The sequence below is a fragment of the Oncorhynchus kisutch genome, linkage group LG15 (assembly GCF_002021735.2).
Source record: "Oncorhynchus kisutch isolate 150728-3 linkage group LG15, Okis_V2, whole genome shotgun sequence".
Taxonomy (NCBI): Eukaryota; Metazoa; Chordata; class Actinopteri; order Salmoniformes; family Salmonidae; genus Oncorhynchus; species Oncorhynchus kisutch.
In genome coordinates this window covers 19,839,649-19,852,271 of record NC_034188.2, presented here as the reverse complement: position 1 = coordinate 19,852,271, position 12,623 = coordinate 19,839,649, and the positions used below count along the sequence as shown (strand labels likewise).

The following is a 12,623-nucleotide window of genomic DNA, read 5'->3' as shown; positions in this document are numbered from 1 at the left end:
AGCCACAAAATTAAGGAAATTAGAAGGGGGGGGGGGGGGGGGGGGTTCGGGAAGCAAGAAAATGGCCTTGCCGAAATACTCCCCCTTCTAATTTCCTTAATTTTGTCACTACAAATACTTTGTGGCACACATCAGAGTCAAATACTTTCTATAGAACAAACTTCGTCAGGATAGGCAAACGAAATGAATCATTAATGTGTGTTATATTAAACATAGGAGTAAGATGTAGGCAAGCAATAAACATTTCAGTTACTAGTCAAATAAGACATGAGAGAGATGATGAATTTTGGCAAAGGGATTTATTTATAGACTAATACATTTCAAACACATAGCCAAACCGAAAACTGCAGACATTACTAGACATTAGGGAGATTTGGCACAACACCGGCAGCTTTGGGGAAAACGACTTAGTCGTAGCTGTTGTTCACACGCGCATCTGCCCACTCATTAATCCCTCATGTACAGAAACTTTCGCAATATAATTTTACTGCAGCGTAACGTGTTTAGCCACTCATAGTTTTTTGAATGTTTTATTTAACTAGGCAAGTCTGTTAAGAACAAATTCTTATTTACAATAACAGCATACACCGGCCAAACCCTAACCAGGACGACGCTGGGCCAATTGTGCGCCGCCCTATGGGACTCCCGATCACGGCCGGGTTGTGATACAGCCCGGAATCGAATCAGGGTCTGTAATGACACCTCTAGCACTGTAATGCAGTGCCTTAGACCGCTGCAACACTCGTGTCCAACCTGATCTTGCCTGCATTCAATAATCAAGGACATGCATTTCCATTGTTAGAGTGGTCATTCAACTATCTTGTCAATATAATAGATCATCTTCGGTTATTTTGTCATGGTTAGTGCTGTCCGGTATCCCAAGGACATCCCTACCGTAAAATCTAACCATTTTACTTCAATGGGGCGAAGTCAGAGTTGGACATCCGTTTACCAAGGAACATTTTGTCATAGGCTGAGCCGAAATGGCAAATGTGTGGTCTTAACAAATGTTTGCTGGGAGATAACTGTAGTTACTTAAACTGTACAACCGGTACCTGGTTTCTGGGTTCAGGAATGGGAAATCCAGCAAATACCAACCGACAAGAAATTCCACATGAACATTTGTTGTTTATTTTAATGAGTAACATGTTACATGTCAACACTTCCAATTCTCTTTTCAAACTCCAACAACACAGATGACAAGAACAAGTGAATAGACTTGTTGGGGTCCCCTACCTACATGATGTTAATCCGTTAAAAAACACAGACAAGAGGCATTGACATGCTCCAACGATACATGAAAACGGAGTCAGCAGAGCTGCATAGCACATCGCTTCAAGGGTCATTCCATTATGAACAAAACACTTTTTCGTGCTGCAGGGTAAGAGAATGCACTGATACAATTAACCTTAAAAACCAAATCACATGCCTGAAATATAACTTTCTAAATACATCTGGGAATGATTGGCTTCAATGCCCATATATAGAATTCTTAGGTAGTAGAGCAACTCCACATCAGATTGATACTGATCATGAATAAAGTAGACCATGTTGATAGACAAGATTGTGCAAAGAGAGGACAAAATGTATCCTACTTGGTTTCCTGGTGATTTCCTTGTTCATAACAGTTCTGAAACTTTTGTATCTCCAAATGACTTTTTGGGGTGGGGCAAAACATCAAGATAGGGCATTAAGGTCTCTTCATGACATAGTAGATGATCAAAAATGCATTTAAACTATCTGAACAAAAGCCAGATTTAATCTATTATTTAATCTATTATTTAATCTATTATTTTTGAGACTAGTAGTATTAGAAATAAATTTCCCCTCGCAACGGATATACCCTATTGTGTGTATGTTTGGTTTACACGACCAAAATGTTTAATGAAAACCAACTACAAGGATCCAAGGACTGACGATGGACACATCAAGTATTTCTATAAGTTAAGTGCAGGACAGGAGGCAGTTTGGCAGACAGAAACATTCTGCTATTCCTGTTGCTCCAGTAGGTCCAGACCAGATGATCTAACTGGCTTCCTCTTGTAGGATGGCCCCCTGCACACCGGGCAACAGTGCTGTCCACCTGCCAGCCAGACCACAATGCACTGCTGGTGGAACACGTGGGCACAGGGCAGTCCCATGACAATGCAATCAGTCTCAAAGTTCTCCAGACACACAACACACTCTGTGCAGTGTATCATGTCACTGGGCCATTGGGACCAATCCGCTTGTTGCTCTTGTGCTTCCCTTTTCATGCATGGTACATCCCCTCCATTTTCAGAATGACAACATGAATCAGCGGCACAATCTCTCTCTTTACCACAGCCATGTTCTTCATGCTCACTGTTTAAGCCTTGGGTCTGTCCTCCTGTAGTGTTTTGTATGTTGCTGTCCAGATCTCTGCCGCTGTTCTCTTCAGAGTTTGGCCCACAGACCTGTGTGCACTTGAACCTCCAGGTGGGCAGGTTGTTGATGTAGTCAATGGGGATAAGCGGGTGAAGCCAGAGATCAGGAAAGGCCAACCTCTCCAGAAGGAAATTGGGGTCATCGTCCCAGTCAGACTCGTTGGGGAAGTTATGAAATGAGGTTATGGGATGGACCAAGTAGCTGGTGTACCAATCCCAGAGGCTGGACAGCCACTCCAAGTTATTGGGGTTCTCTTCTTCATTGTTGCATCTCCTCTTCTTCTCAAAGTAGTCGATGAGAAGCCCGTGTGCCAGGTAGGTGCTGAGGAACAGGGCGGGGTGGGAGGAGTAGAAGGTCCAGTCGGTCCTCACCCAGGAGGCGATGGTGGTGGTGTCTGCGTAACGCAACAGCTTGAGGCTGTAGTCGTAGAAGCCCTCCAGATATGGCAACTGTAAGAACCCCAGGATAGGCAGCCAGGAGATGATGAGCAGGGAGTTGTAGGTCCCCAGCGTACTGATGAGAACCACGAAGCGCTTGATGGTGGCGCCCTGTGTTATGAACAGGTCCAACCAGGCCATGAGGTTGACCATCACTAGACTCAACACAAACAGGTCATTGACCTCTGGCTGAACAGAACGGAGGAAAGTGTCCATGGCCTGTAGGGAGATGAACTCTCCAATGCTGTTCCCATATCTGTAGATGCCCTCCGGCATTTTCAGGATGTACGATGGCAACTGTTGCACACCTATCTCTTCCAAGGAGGTTATATTGTCCCAGCTCTGCACATCTACAAAGATGAACTCGATCCGACCTGTGAACTTGACACTGAGTGCTGAAAAAAAGGCTGGAGGTTGTGCCAGCTTGGCAAATAGGAACATCTTTACTGGGTGCTTCTCACTGGGGTGCCACTCTTCAACAAGCTGCTGAGACATGCGGATGGTTTTTATACGGGACGCTACGTGTGCCGTCATCCACTTGAAGATGTGCTCTGTCTCAATGCGTCTGCCATTGTACTCTTTCAGCATAACCTTTCCTTTTGAAGCATAAGTCTGAGGCACAGACATTATAAGTGTGGATTTCATCCAACCCCGTTTACGACAATACCTGCAAGAGATAACAGGATCATCATCAAGGCTACTAATATGCAAATACTGATGTGGCCTATACCAGAATGCAACTTGAAGAATTACCATACACCTTATGGAACAGGGGACTGTGAAGCAACAAACATAGGCACAGACATGCATACACACACACATGATAACATACACACACGTACACATTAATTTTGTGTTGTAAATATGTGGTGTGGAGTAGGGGCCTGAAGGCACACACCTGGTGTGTTGTGAAATATGTTATGAATATATTGCAATGTTTTAAAAATTGTATAACTGCCTTAATTTCACCAGTCCCCAGGAAGAGTAAGCAGCTAATGGGGATCCATAAAAAAAAAAAATATATATATATATATATATATATATATATATATATATATTACTAGGCAAGTCAGTTAAGAACAAATTCTTATTTTCAATGACGGCCTAGGAACAGTGGGTTAACTGCCTTGTTCAGGGGCAGAACAGCAGATTTTCTACCTTGTCAGCTCGGGGATTCGATCTTGCAACCTTTCGGTTACTAGTCCAACGCTCTTACCACTAGGCTACCTAAATACAAATAACATGCACTTAAATCTAATTAAGTATTATGCAGTTCAAGTATGCATCCAACTTACCTTGAGTCACTGGAACAGTTAAAAGTACCAGTGCGAATGCCAAACTGAGAAACCTTTTGGACCATTTTACCCCAGTTGGCTTTGCTCAAAAGAGCTTCTCGATCTTGGGCAATTACCTACAGAAAGAGAAAGGATGATGTGTTAACATCTGCGTTTAATGTAGGAATTGTTTAATTTATTTCACTGCTTGATGTTTTGTGTTAATGTATCTTCATCCTCAATACATGTGAAAAGTAGCAGACATTGAGGAACAGAGTACAGTGTTAGAGCCAATACCACAATGACTTATTTTAGTCAAAAAATTTCAACAACATTTTGAACATTCAAAAATGTTCCTTCTGGAAGAGCTCCTACATTTCTGTTAAATTGTAGCTATGTGAGGTAATATATAAGATTCTATATTACTTTTGGAAGAGGTCTAAAGGGGGCATGCAATAAAGCAATCATATCCACCTACCTGGACCAACCAAATGCCATCTTTGGTGTCCTCCACCAGCTCATAAAAGTGCATCTCCCCACTGAAGGTAGTGCTGGACTCAGAATGGGACTCAGCTTGCTCCTTTTCATTTTTGATGGCAGAGTACAACTCCCCTTGCATCAGGTCACCTAGAAGAATAAAACAGTTATGTGAGGAGTACTAGCAGATCATGATACGCGAGTACTAGCAGATCATGATACGCGAGTACTAGCAGATCATGATACGCGAGTACTAGCAGATCATGATACGCGAGTACTAGCAGATCATGATACGCGAGTACTAGCAGATCATGATACGCGAGTACTAGCAGATCATGATACGCGAGTACTAGCAGATCATGATAAGTGAGGAGTATGAGTGAATCATGAAACCTTTGAGTGAGACAACTTTGACCCACTTTCTAGCAGCTTTCAGAATGACAAGTGCACTGATACAGTCAGACAGTTTTTCCACCACCAATATTGATTTATTTGTACGGAATTTAAAACAAGCCAGAGTAGATCAGATCACTGTATTTGCAAGTGTTTTGATAACATTGGTTTGTCATTAAAAGCTTTACCTGACTTTTCGACTAGTTCTCTGACATCCCTCTTCTCTGCAAGCCCAGAGTATCCCAGTCCTCGACATTCTAGAATGGTCTTTAACTTATTGAAACTCAGGGTTACAGGATCAACCAACTGGGTGGCAAAAAGACCAGTTTCATACCAGACAACTGCTTCAAAAAATCTGGCTAAAACGAATAACACCATAAAATACAGTAGGAGAAAAAATAGTTTTAACCACATCTTACACTGTAAGAGGGTTACTGTAGTTACCGGTGTAAATAGCAGGGTCAGAACCCGTATCTTTTCATTGGTGTCTCCAGGTTTTGTTTAGCCTACTCGATGTAGCAGTTGTCACTCACTGCAACTTATGTTACAGTAAACAGTTAGATAGGACAACTTCAAGGCTTATCTAGTTAGCTATATGTATCAGGGTACAGACGCTCAAAACAAGGCCGATTTTAGGCAAATACACTACCCGATGCCCTTAGGGCAAACTATTCGTTCTCGGTGTCCACCATTTTCACAAATAGTTTCGGTAGCTAGTTACATGCATCTTGAACGCTAGCAAACTAGACGTGAGAATTTCCTTAGCTAGCCAGGTATTTTCGGCCCTGACAGCACAGCAAAATAATCACGAGAAAAGCAATGTCACCGGAAGGATAAATAAAGTCCCCCACTCGTTAGCTCATTTCGCAAAACCATCTGATAGATTATGATGCAGTCTGGTGATCGCTGTAGTCCTGATGATCGTCGTCTTTACGGCCAGATCAGCTGGTGTACATAACAAAGTGACGCTGTCACTATACACGTCATAACAGTTTCCGGTTCCACCCCCACGTGCCGATTATATAACAATATCCTTGGTTCTAACTAAAAGTCCCTGTCGATAATTACAAAGACCATGGTGTCCTATTGTACCGTGCCGAAAGACTATGAATGACAGGAAAGTAGAGGAATTTAACATTTTGATGCTGTGGAACAAAAAGTGTTGCTTTAAATTATAGGGTTGTACTCTTATGGGCTACATATTGTGCCTGGCCCCAGAACCACTACACCAGATTCCATCTGACCCTATTCTGTTGCCATTAGATTCTGTATGTGGTCCTATTGTGAAGTCATCACATCAGAAATTCTACCCCCAGAATTGGTCTGTCCGTGCTGTGATGTCATCTGAATCCTTCTGGCCCAAATGCCAGAGTTCTGTATGGCTCTTGATACTGTTCAATACAGTATCAGAACCATCATTACAGAACTGTACAGATACCATTCATTTTGCTCATCTGGCCCAAACGGGATGGTTTTTATCTGTTCACTTTGCCTTTGGATACGTACAATGTCATACACCCAATGGTGTCACAAACTACGTATATGACCTAAACAGAACTTTCATATTATTTGTAAGAAGGTCAACTGTGCAGTCATAATGTTCATTGTGTACTGCGTATGAATGAGCATGTAAACACTTGAGTTGCAATCCTGATTTGAGTAATGTTACTTAGATTTCTGCAAATGAAAAATGTTTTTGTAGATGTAACACACCTGAATGAAAAACAGACAGGAATTGATAGATTGACTTTTATTTCAGAGTTAAAACAGAAGGTCCACTGGAGTAGTAAAACATTGTTTAGGAACATTTGTGACATTTATAAAACATTTGGTTGATGAGGGAGTAGACCATTTACTATTAACTCAGTGTTTACTGGAGCGCTACTGTCCTTTAGGTTAACTCCAACCCTCATCTAGCACACCTGATTCTAATAATTAGCTGGTCGACATGCTGAATAAGATTAGTTACAACTGGGGTTGGAGCAAAAACCCACAGAAGGGTAGCTCTCCAGGAATGGTGTTGGAGAGCCTGCTCTGACACAATATCCCCCATCTAAACTTTTGTAAGAAGTAACAGGTGTATAACATGTTAGAGCAGGGGAGGATCAGAAATATTGAGAATAATTCAATGTGGGGCAAGACAGGTTTGGGGGAAAGATATGAACATGTTAAGATAAAGTGAGGCACATCTTGATCAAAGCCTTTAGTCCTAGAATAAAAGGGTGAAGGCAACAACATGGATAAAGATGGGTTGAGGAGCACAAAGTGTGGAATTGGCAAATGTGGGATCATGCTTGAGCTTTAGAAGACATCTATACCCATTTATCCATATAAACCATATTCAATTTTTTACATAAAACTGTCATTTCAGTAGCACCTCATTGTAAGTGTATGGATATGTTACAAATGTATCCTTCAGGATTTGTTTGACTATTTGAGGTCATCAAATTCTACTGCATAATTTGAAATTATTTACAAATTAGAAAATGGAATCCTTTTCCTGTGAGGATGAGTTTCTGTTTTAGTGGCTAGGTATTGGAATACTTTTCAAGGTATCGGTCGTAGGCATCATAAATGGCTTGCCTGTAAGACAAACATACCAAATAAGTATTTCAGAATATTACAGAAAGACAACAATGGGCATCTGTCTCTTTGTGAAATTGTGGAACCATTTACTCACCGAAAAAGTCCCTGTTTGAAGAGGTAGGCGCTGACATGGCCACCGTTGAGATACCGCACCTCACAGCCTGGCCAGATCTCTTGTAGACTGCGCACACCGGTGCGTGGAATATAAGCATCTTCCTTTGCCTGTATCAGAATGATTAGACTGGGATCCAACGGCACTGGAAAACCAAGACAGCCAGGCTTGAGTGTTACTCAATTGAGCCTAACAAGTTCTACTGCACAACTACAGCATTTTTTGGGTCCCAGCTCTATAGGAATCTGTCAATTCTCACCTGAGAAGTTAGCGATGTGTGTGCACTCATCCATGACACCCTTCATGAAGTCCAGAGACTCAGTGTGGAGGGACTGGCGCTGCCGCCCACTGCCCTTGTTGATGTTGGTATGCTGCATGTTCACAGAGGAAAGCATCTGGTTCAGCCCATGATCGTGGTCCTGTCCATTAGCTCCTTCCCCAGCCCGGGAGTGCAGGGCAGAGGTGCGCATCCCCATGCGGTCCCTCTCGGGGGAATGCAGACCCAAGATGTCCGTGGAGAGATCCAGACCAGAAAGTGTGTCAAGTGAGCTCTTTAGAAACTCCTGACCCATCTTGAAGGAATCAACCTGAAATTAAAGGTTGTCTTGTCAATTATGAACCAATTGACTGCACTAATAATGTATCAATTATTAAAGAATGAATCAATCTGTAAAGCCATTTATGACAACTGCTGTAAAAAGGATTGATTGAATTGACATCAAGCTATAAAACAGATGGTACGATATAGTACGATATGTATACCTAACATCATGTTATGGAATTAAGGTTTACCCCACAGTACTCCAACAGTCTGATGATTTCCTGTTCGTACACAGAGTGCATTGCATACTGCTTCTCCAGTTCCCTCCAGTTCACAGCTTTGCTCAAAACACCCTGTAAAACACAAAATATGTATTTCAGAGCATAGCACTTAACAAATTTGGACAGTTTACTGATTTGCTTTTAGTTTTTAAAAATAAATTGAAGACTGAGAAATGGGCTTTATAAATTTGAGATGGATAAAGGAATACTTACTGTTGTAAAAACATTGGAAGCTGTGGTCCAGGAGAGACAGGGAATCAGCGGTATGGGCTTTGGCCAGTTGGTTACAGCTAAGGATGCCATCTGTGAGAAGATGAGAGCTTCCATTGATTGTTCTATCTCCTTTAAGAATGAACTTAACTGATGTCTACTTTTGGTAACAGAATGAATGATTGTGTGGCGTGTACTTACATGCCCTCCCATTGAGATACCAGTCATGCCAAGGGGCCAGTAGTCCTCCCTCTCCAGCCAGTGGAGCAGCACTGCAGACTCCAGGATGAGTGCTGCTCCCATCACAAAGAGGTCAGACACATTCCTCAGGCTGGAACGACTACACAAACACCAAGCATAAAGCACAAATCATACCGACATTGCCTTGACACTTGAATAACGGTAGATGTTTTGATAAAAACAAGACAAGGTTATGGGGATGACTTACACTTGTTCTTTTGGTTTCCGGTATCCATGTACAAGTCGTAGTTAAGGAATTGGAATAAGTTGTACAATGTAAATAGTATATTAATACCTATTTGACTATTTCTCTAATTAAAAAGGATATAATAAGGGTTTTCCAGGAGAAGTGAAGCCATTCCTGCCTCCTTTATCATCGGTCTGGCCATGAGGGTCCGCCTCTTCCAGAAGAACTGAAAATAAAGCTATTTTCTATGAGAGGTTGTACATCAAAGGTTGATACCTGGTTTGTGCAGTTGATCAGGGGAAGCTATTAAATTTGATTGACAAATGTAGCTACCCTGTTAGTGCAAAGAATATTATGAAGCATTTAGTAGCTAATGTAACTTACATGATCTCCAGTCCCAGCCAAGTGAATACATACTGGCTTGTGGTTTTTCCACTTCTTTGGAACTATAAACTGGAACCTTAAAACACAAAAAAATAGGCCTTGGGATTAGTGTCTGCTTTGATACCAAAGACTAAAAATTGGACCCAATGCCTCTCTGTTTGGCTGTTAACATTAAGGAGATGGATTTGGGGTGAGGCCCTGTGATAGCATCCTGTTCGGAGGGAGAAACTACCCTATGGGCTGTTCTGGCTCAGACAAGGCTTCTTACTTTACTTAAATCTGAGATCTGCATTTTTTTTTTTTTTTTTTTTACAGGTCAGGAGGAGGATCCAGCATCATGGGAAAAATAAAAGAAATCACAGTAGAATACAGTTTTTCTGTCAGTTTCACCGCTACCGATTCCAGCTTTGACAAAAAAAAGGCATAAAATAAACTCAGAAGTAAGATCAAATTGATCATAGACTTTTCCCAAGTAATAGGAGACATGGTCTATTATTACTATATGGCAATCTGCAAAATTTGACTCATTTAGTGACCGTATTATTTCCATTACCTGGCTTTGATGGACTCTGATGGCAAGATACCAGGAACAATGTGCTCCAGAGGAGATATGAAATACCCATTGTGTATTTTGCAGTCAGACTGGTCTTCTACCTAAGACAACAGCAAAAAATATATACAACTGCATGATGTTTCACCATAAAACAGGTTGAGTCAATGGCAATGTGCATATTATTAAAATGTGAAATGGCTCACTAGGCTACAGACCAATGAAAAAAAATTGGAAAGGCACTATCCAAAATGCATTTGTTAAGACTTTAGGCTTAACAAAAACTATCAGATTGAAGTGAGGGAGGGGTACCTTGTCAATAAACACAGGATAGTCCTTAGGTACCAGTTCCTTACACTTCTCTCTATTGCCAACGATTTTCCGTAACTCAAATATTCTGTGGAAATATGAAAAGGTGGTTAAATTTACACTGCCACAAAAATAAGAATTAGGTGAAAATGTACCTAGTGATTGCCATGCCATATGACAGTGGGCATATTTTAGGCTACCTTTTCAGATCATCAGGCTTTCCCCAACCTTGGATGAAAAGCTTGGTGAGGAGAAGCTTTCTGTAAAGAACATCCAGCCGGCTCACACCCATTGACAAAGATCTCACATCTGAATGATAAGCCAGAAAATAAGCCCATTAGAATTCACTTAATGTCTACCAGAAACATTTATTCCTGAAAACCAGAAACACAGGCTCTCTCGAACCCCATGGAGTTCACACAAGTGACAACAGGCACGTTTAAGAGTGTCTGAGATCCTTTGTACGTGTAAATTCAGATTGCCATCCTAGCGTCGCCTTCATGTTGGTGCTAACAAGCAGCCTAGATAGTGCTAGGAACCAATAGTCAATCCAGTAGGGGCTGGAAACTATAGTGAGCTTTGAATGGTCAATAGCAACGTGACGTCCCGAAATGCAAGACAAAAGTTAAGATTTCCCCAATTTGGGTCCAGCCCTGTTCGTGCTCCTTTGGCCATACTTGCAGCGCCCAACATCCGCCGGCCCACTTGATTGAAAATGAATGGGGCTCCATTATTTCATAACCTCCAATGTTTTAGACCAGGGGTGGGCAAACTTTTGGGCCACATAGGGATTTAGACATTCAATGGAGGGCTGCATTTTTGGGGGGACCAAATGTTCGTTAAAAATCTACTGGTGGGGGTGACGCAGCAATCTAAGGCACTACATCGCAGTGCTTGAGGCATCACTACAGACCCGGGTTCGATCACAGCTGGCAGTGACTGGGAGAACCATGAGGTTGAGCACAATCGCGGACCGGGCGCATGCACGCTGACACGGTCGCCAGGTGTACGGTGTTTCCTCCAACACATTGGTGCAGCTGGCTTCCGGGTTAAGCTGGCATTGTGTCAAGAAACATTGCGGCTTGGCAGGGTCGTGTTTCGGAGGACTTCGCCTCTCTAGAGTCCGTACGGGAGTTATAGCGATGGACAAGAGTAACTACCAATTGGAAACCACTAAATTGTGGAACAAAAAAATATACACTTTTCTCGTCCCGCTGGCTGTACTTTGCCCCGGTTGTTTTAGACGAACGTCTAGGAGTGAGCTCTGCGACAGCCGAACACAAATGGGGTTTTACAACTAGGCTCAGAACAACATGGTAGTGTTGGCATTGTTTATACATTTAATCTCTATAATGTCGAAATAAACATAGCTCGAACTCCCATGTCACAAACTCAGTCCCAGAAAATAAAATCTGTATAGTAGCCTCAAATGTAACTCTATAAATGAATCGCGCCAAAGTTGGTTCCTGTTCCAGTCATGTCTTTGGTCACGTTCGCGAAGTCAAACAAAAACACCCTAATGATTGGTTGACAATAGAGCCTCCCACAATGCAGGCGACGGCTGCAGGATGAAGTTGGTAAAGAGCATTTAGAGACACTTGCAGTCTAAACTTAATGACCTTAGATCACATTATTTATGTCAAGTTCATGCAGCCGCAAGTCGGACAATGATTAAATAATACAACACACGTTGTAAGGCTATGACCAACGATGATCACTGACTTGACAAAAGTGATCCACTCGAACACGCCCAACGTTAGCTATAGTGAATTAACATGCCTTACCATTAAATTAATTGTTGAATGCCAATGTAACGCCTGAAGTAATCACGAGAGACAACAAAAAAAGGCATTAGAAAGAGGATATTATACCTCAAATCGAAACGGAGTGTGGTGGCCTTTCGCTGATAACTCAGTCTTGGAATTGTATGGCTATCGTAGAGGGCGAATTCCACTACCGCTGGGCTCCCCACGTCCCATCGTGCCATGCGAATTGTGAAACGGATGTAGCTATTTCTTTTTCTGTGGTGTTTGTAAAAGTCACTTGGAGATTGCTGCCACCTTTTGACAAGGAATAGTGACAAAAATACATGTATACACTACTCATACAGAGTTTACTGGTGCAAAATAAACTGTTGGATAACAAAACAAATTGTGTATTTTGATGTCCAAAAATGTTATGGTGTGACGAATGATATAAATATAATTGGGTGTTATTTGACCTATTGGATACATTG

At 41.9% G+C, this 12,623-nt stretch overlaps 2 protein-coding genes across 2 annotated transcripts; both read right to left on the bottom strand.

The window, feature by feature from the left end:
* Positions 1-1,108: 1,108 nt before the first annotated feature.
* On the bottom strand, positions 1,109-5,984 carry rnf103 (ring finger protein 103). Its single transcript, XM_020502117.2, has 4 exons — positions 5,176-5,984; positions 4,596-4,744; positions 4,139-4,254; positions 1,109-3,510 (listed from the first exon to the last, which is right to left on the bottom strand). The coding sequence occupies exons 1-4, from the start codon at positions 5,399-5,401 to the stop codon at positions 1,989-1,991; spliced, it is 2,013 nt and encodes a 670-aa protein (XP_020357706.1). The 5' UTR covers positions 5,402-5,984; the 3' UTR covers positions 1,109-1,988.
* Positions 5,985-6,722: 738 nt separating this feature from the next.
* abhd18 (abhydrolase domain containing 18) lies at positions 6,723-12,402 on the bottom strand. Its single transcript, XM_020502116.2, has 13 exons — positions 12,259-12,402; positions 10,588-10,696; positions 10,391-10,475; positions 10,082-10,182; positions 9,529-9,604; positions 9,286-9,370; positions 9,166-9,193; positions 8,919-9,057; positions 8,721-8,810; positions 8,478-8,579; positions 7,945-8,272; positions 7,668-7,830; positions 6,723-7,570 (listed from the first exon to the last, which is right to left on the bottom strand). The coding sequence occupies exons 2-13, from the start codon at positions 10,677-10,679 to the stop codon at positions 7,516-7,518; spliced, it is 1,344 nt and encodes a 447-aa protein (XP_020357705.1). The 5' UTR covers positions 10,680-10,696; positions 12,259-12,402; the 3' UTR covers positions 6,723-7,515.
* Between the last annotated feature and the right edge of the window lie 221 nt (positions 12,403-12,623).

What these genes read in the sequence shown, in the direction of transcription:
- rnf103 (XM_020502117.2), bottom strand. Translation starts at nt 5,401, where the DNA reads ATGTGGTTAAAACTATTTTTTCTCCTACTGTATTTTATGGTGTTATTC. An exon ending in AGAACTAGTCGAAAAGTCAG is followed by an intron (nt 4,745 to 5,175) that starts GTAAAGCTTTTA and finishes TTATTCTTCTAG; the next exon opens with GTGACCTGATGCAAGGGGAG. An exon ending in AACTGTTCCAGTGACTCAAG is followed by an intron (nt 3,511 to 4,138) that starts GTAAGTTGGATG and finishes TATCTCTTGCAG; the next exon opens with GTATTGTCGTAAACGGGGTT.
- abhd18 (XM_020502116.2), bottom strand. Translation starts at nt 10,679, where the DNA reads ATGGGTGTGAGCCGGCTGGATGTTCTTTACAGAAAGCTTCTCCTCACC. An exon ending in AAGCCTGATGATCTGAAAAG is followed by an intron (nt 10,476 to 10,587) that starts GTAGCCTAAAAT and finishes ATATTTCCACAG; the next exon opens with AATATTTGAGTTACGGAAAA. An exon ending in TGGCTGGGACTGGAGATCAT is followed by an intron (nt 9,371 to 9,528) that starts GTAAGTTACATT and finishes CTTTATTTTCAG; the next exon opens with TTCTTCTGGAAGAGGCGGAC.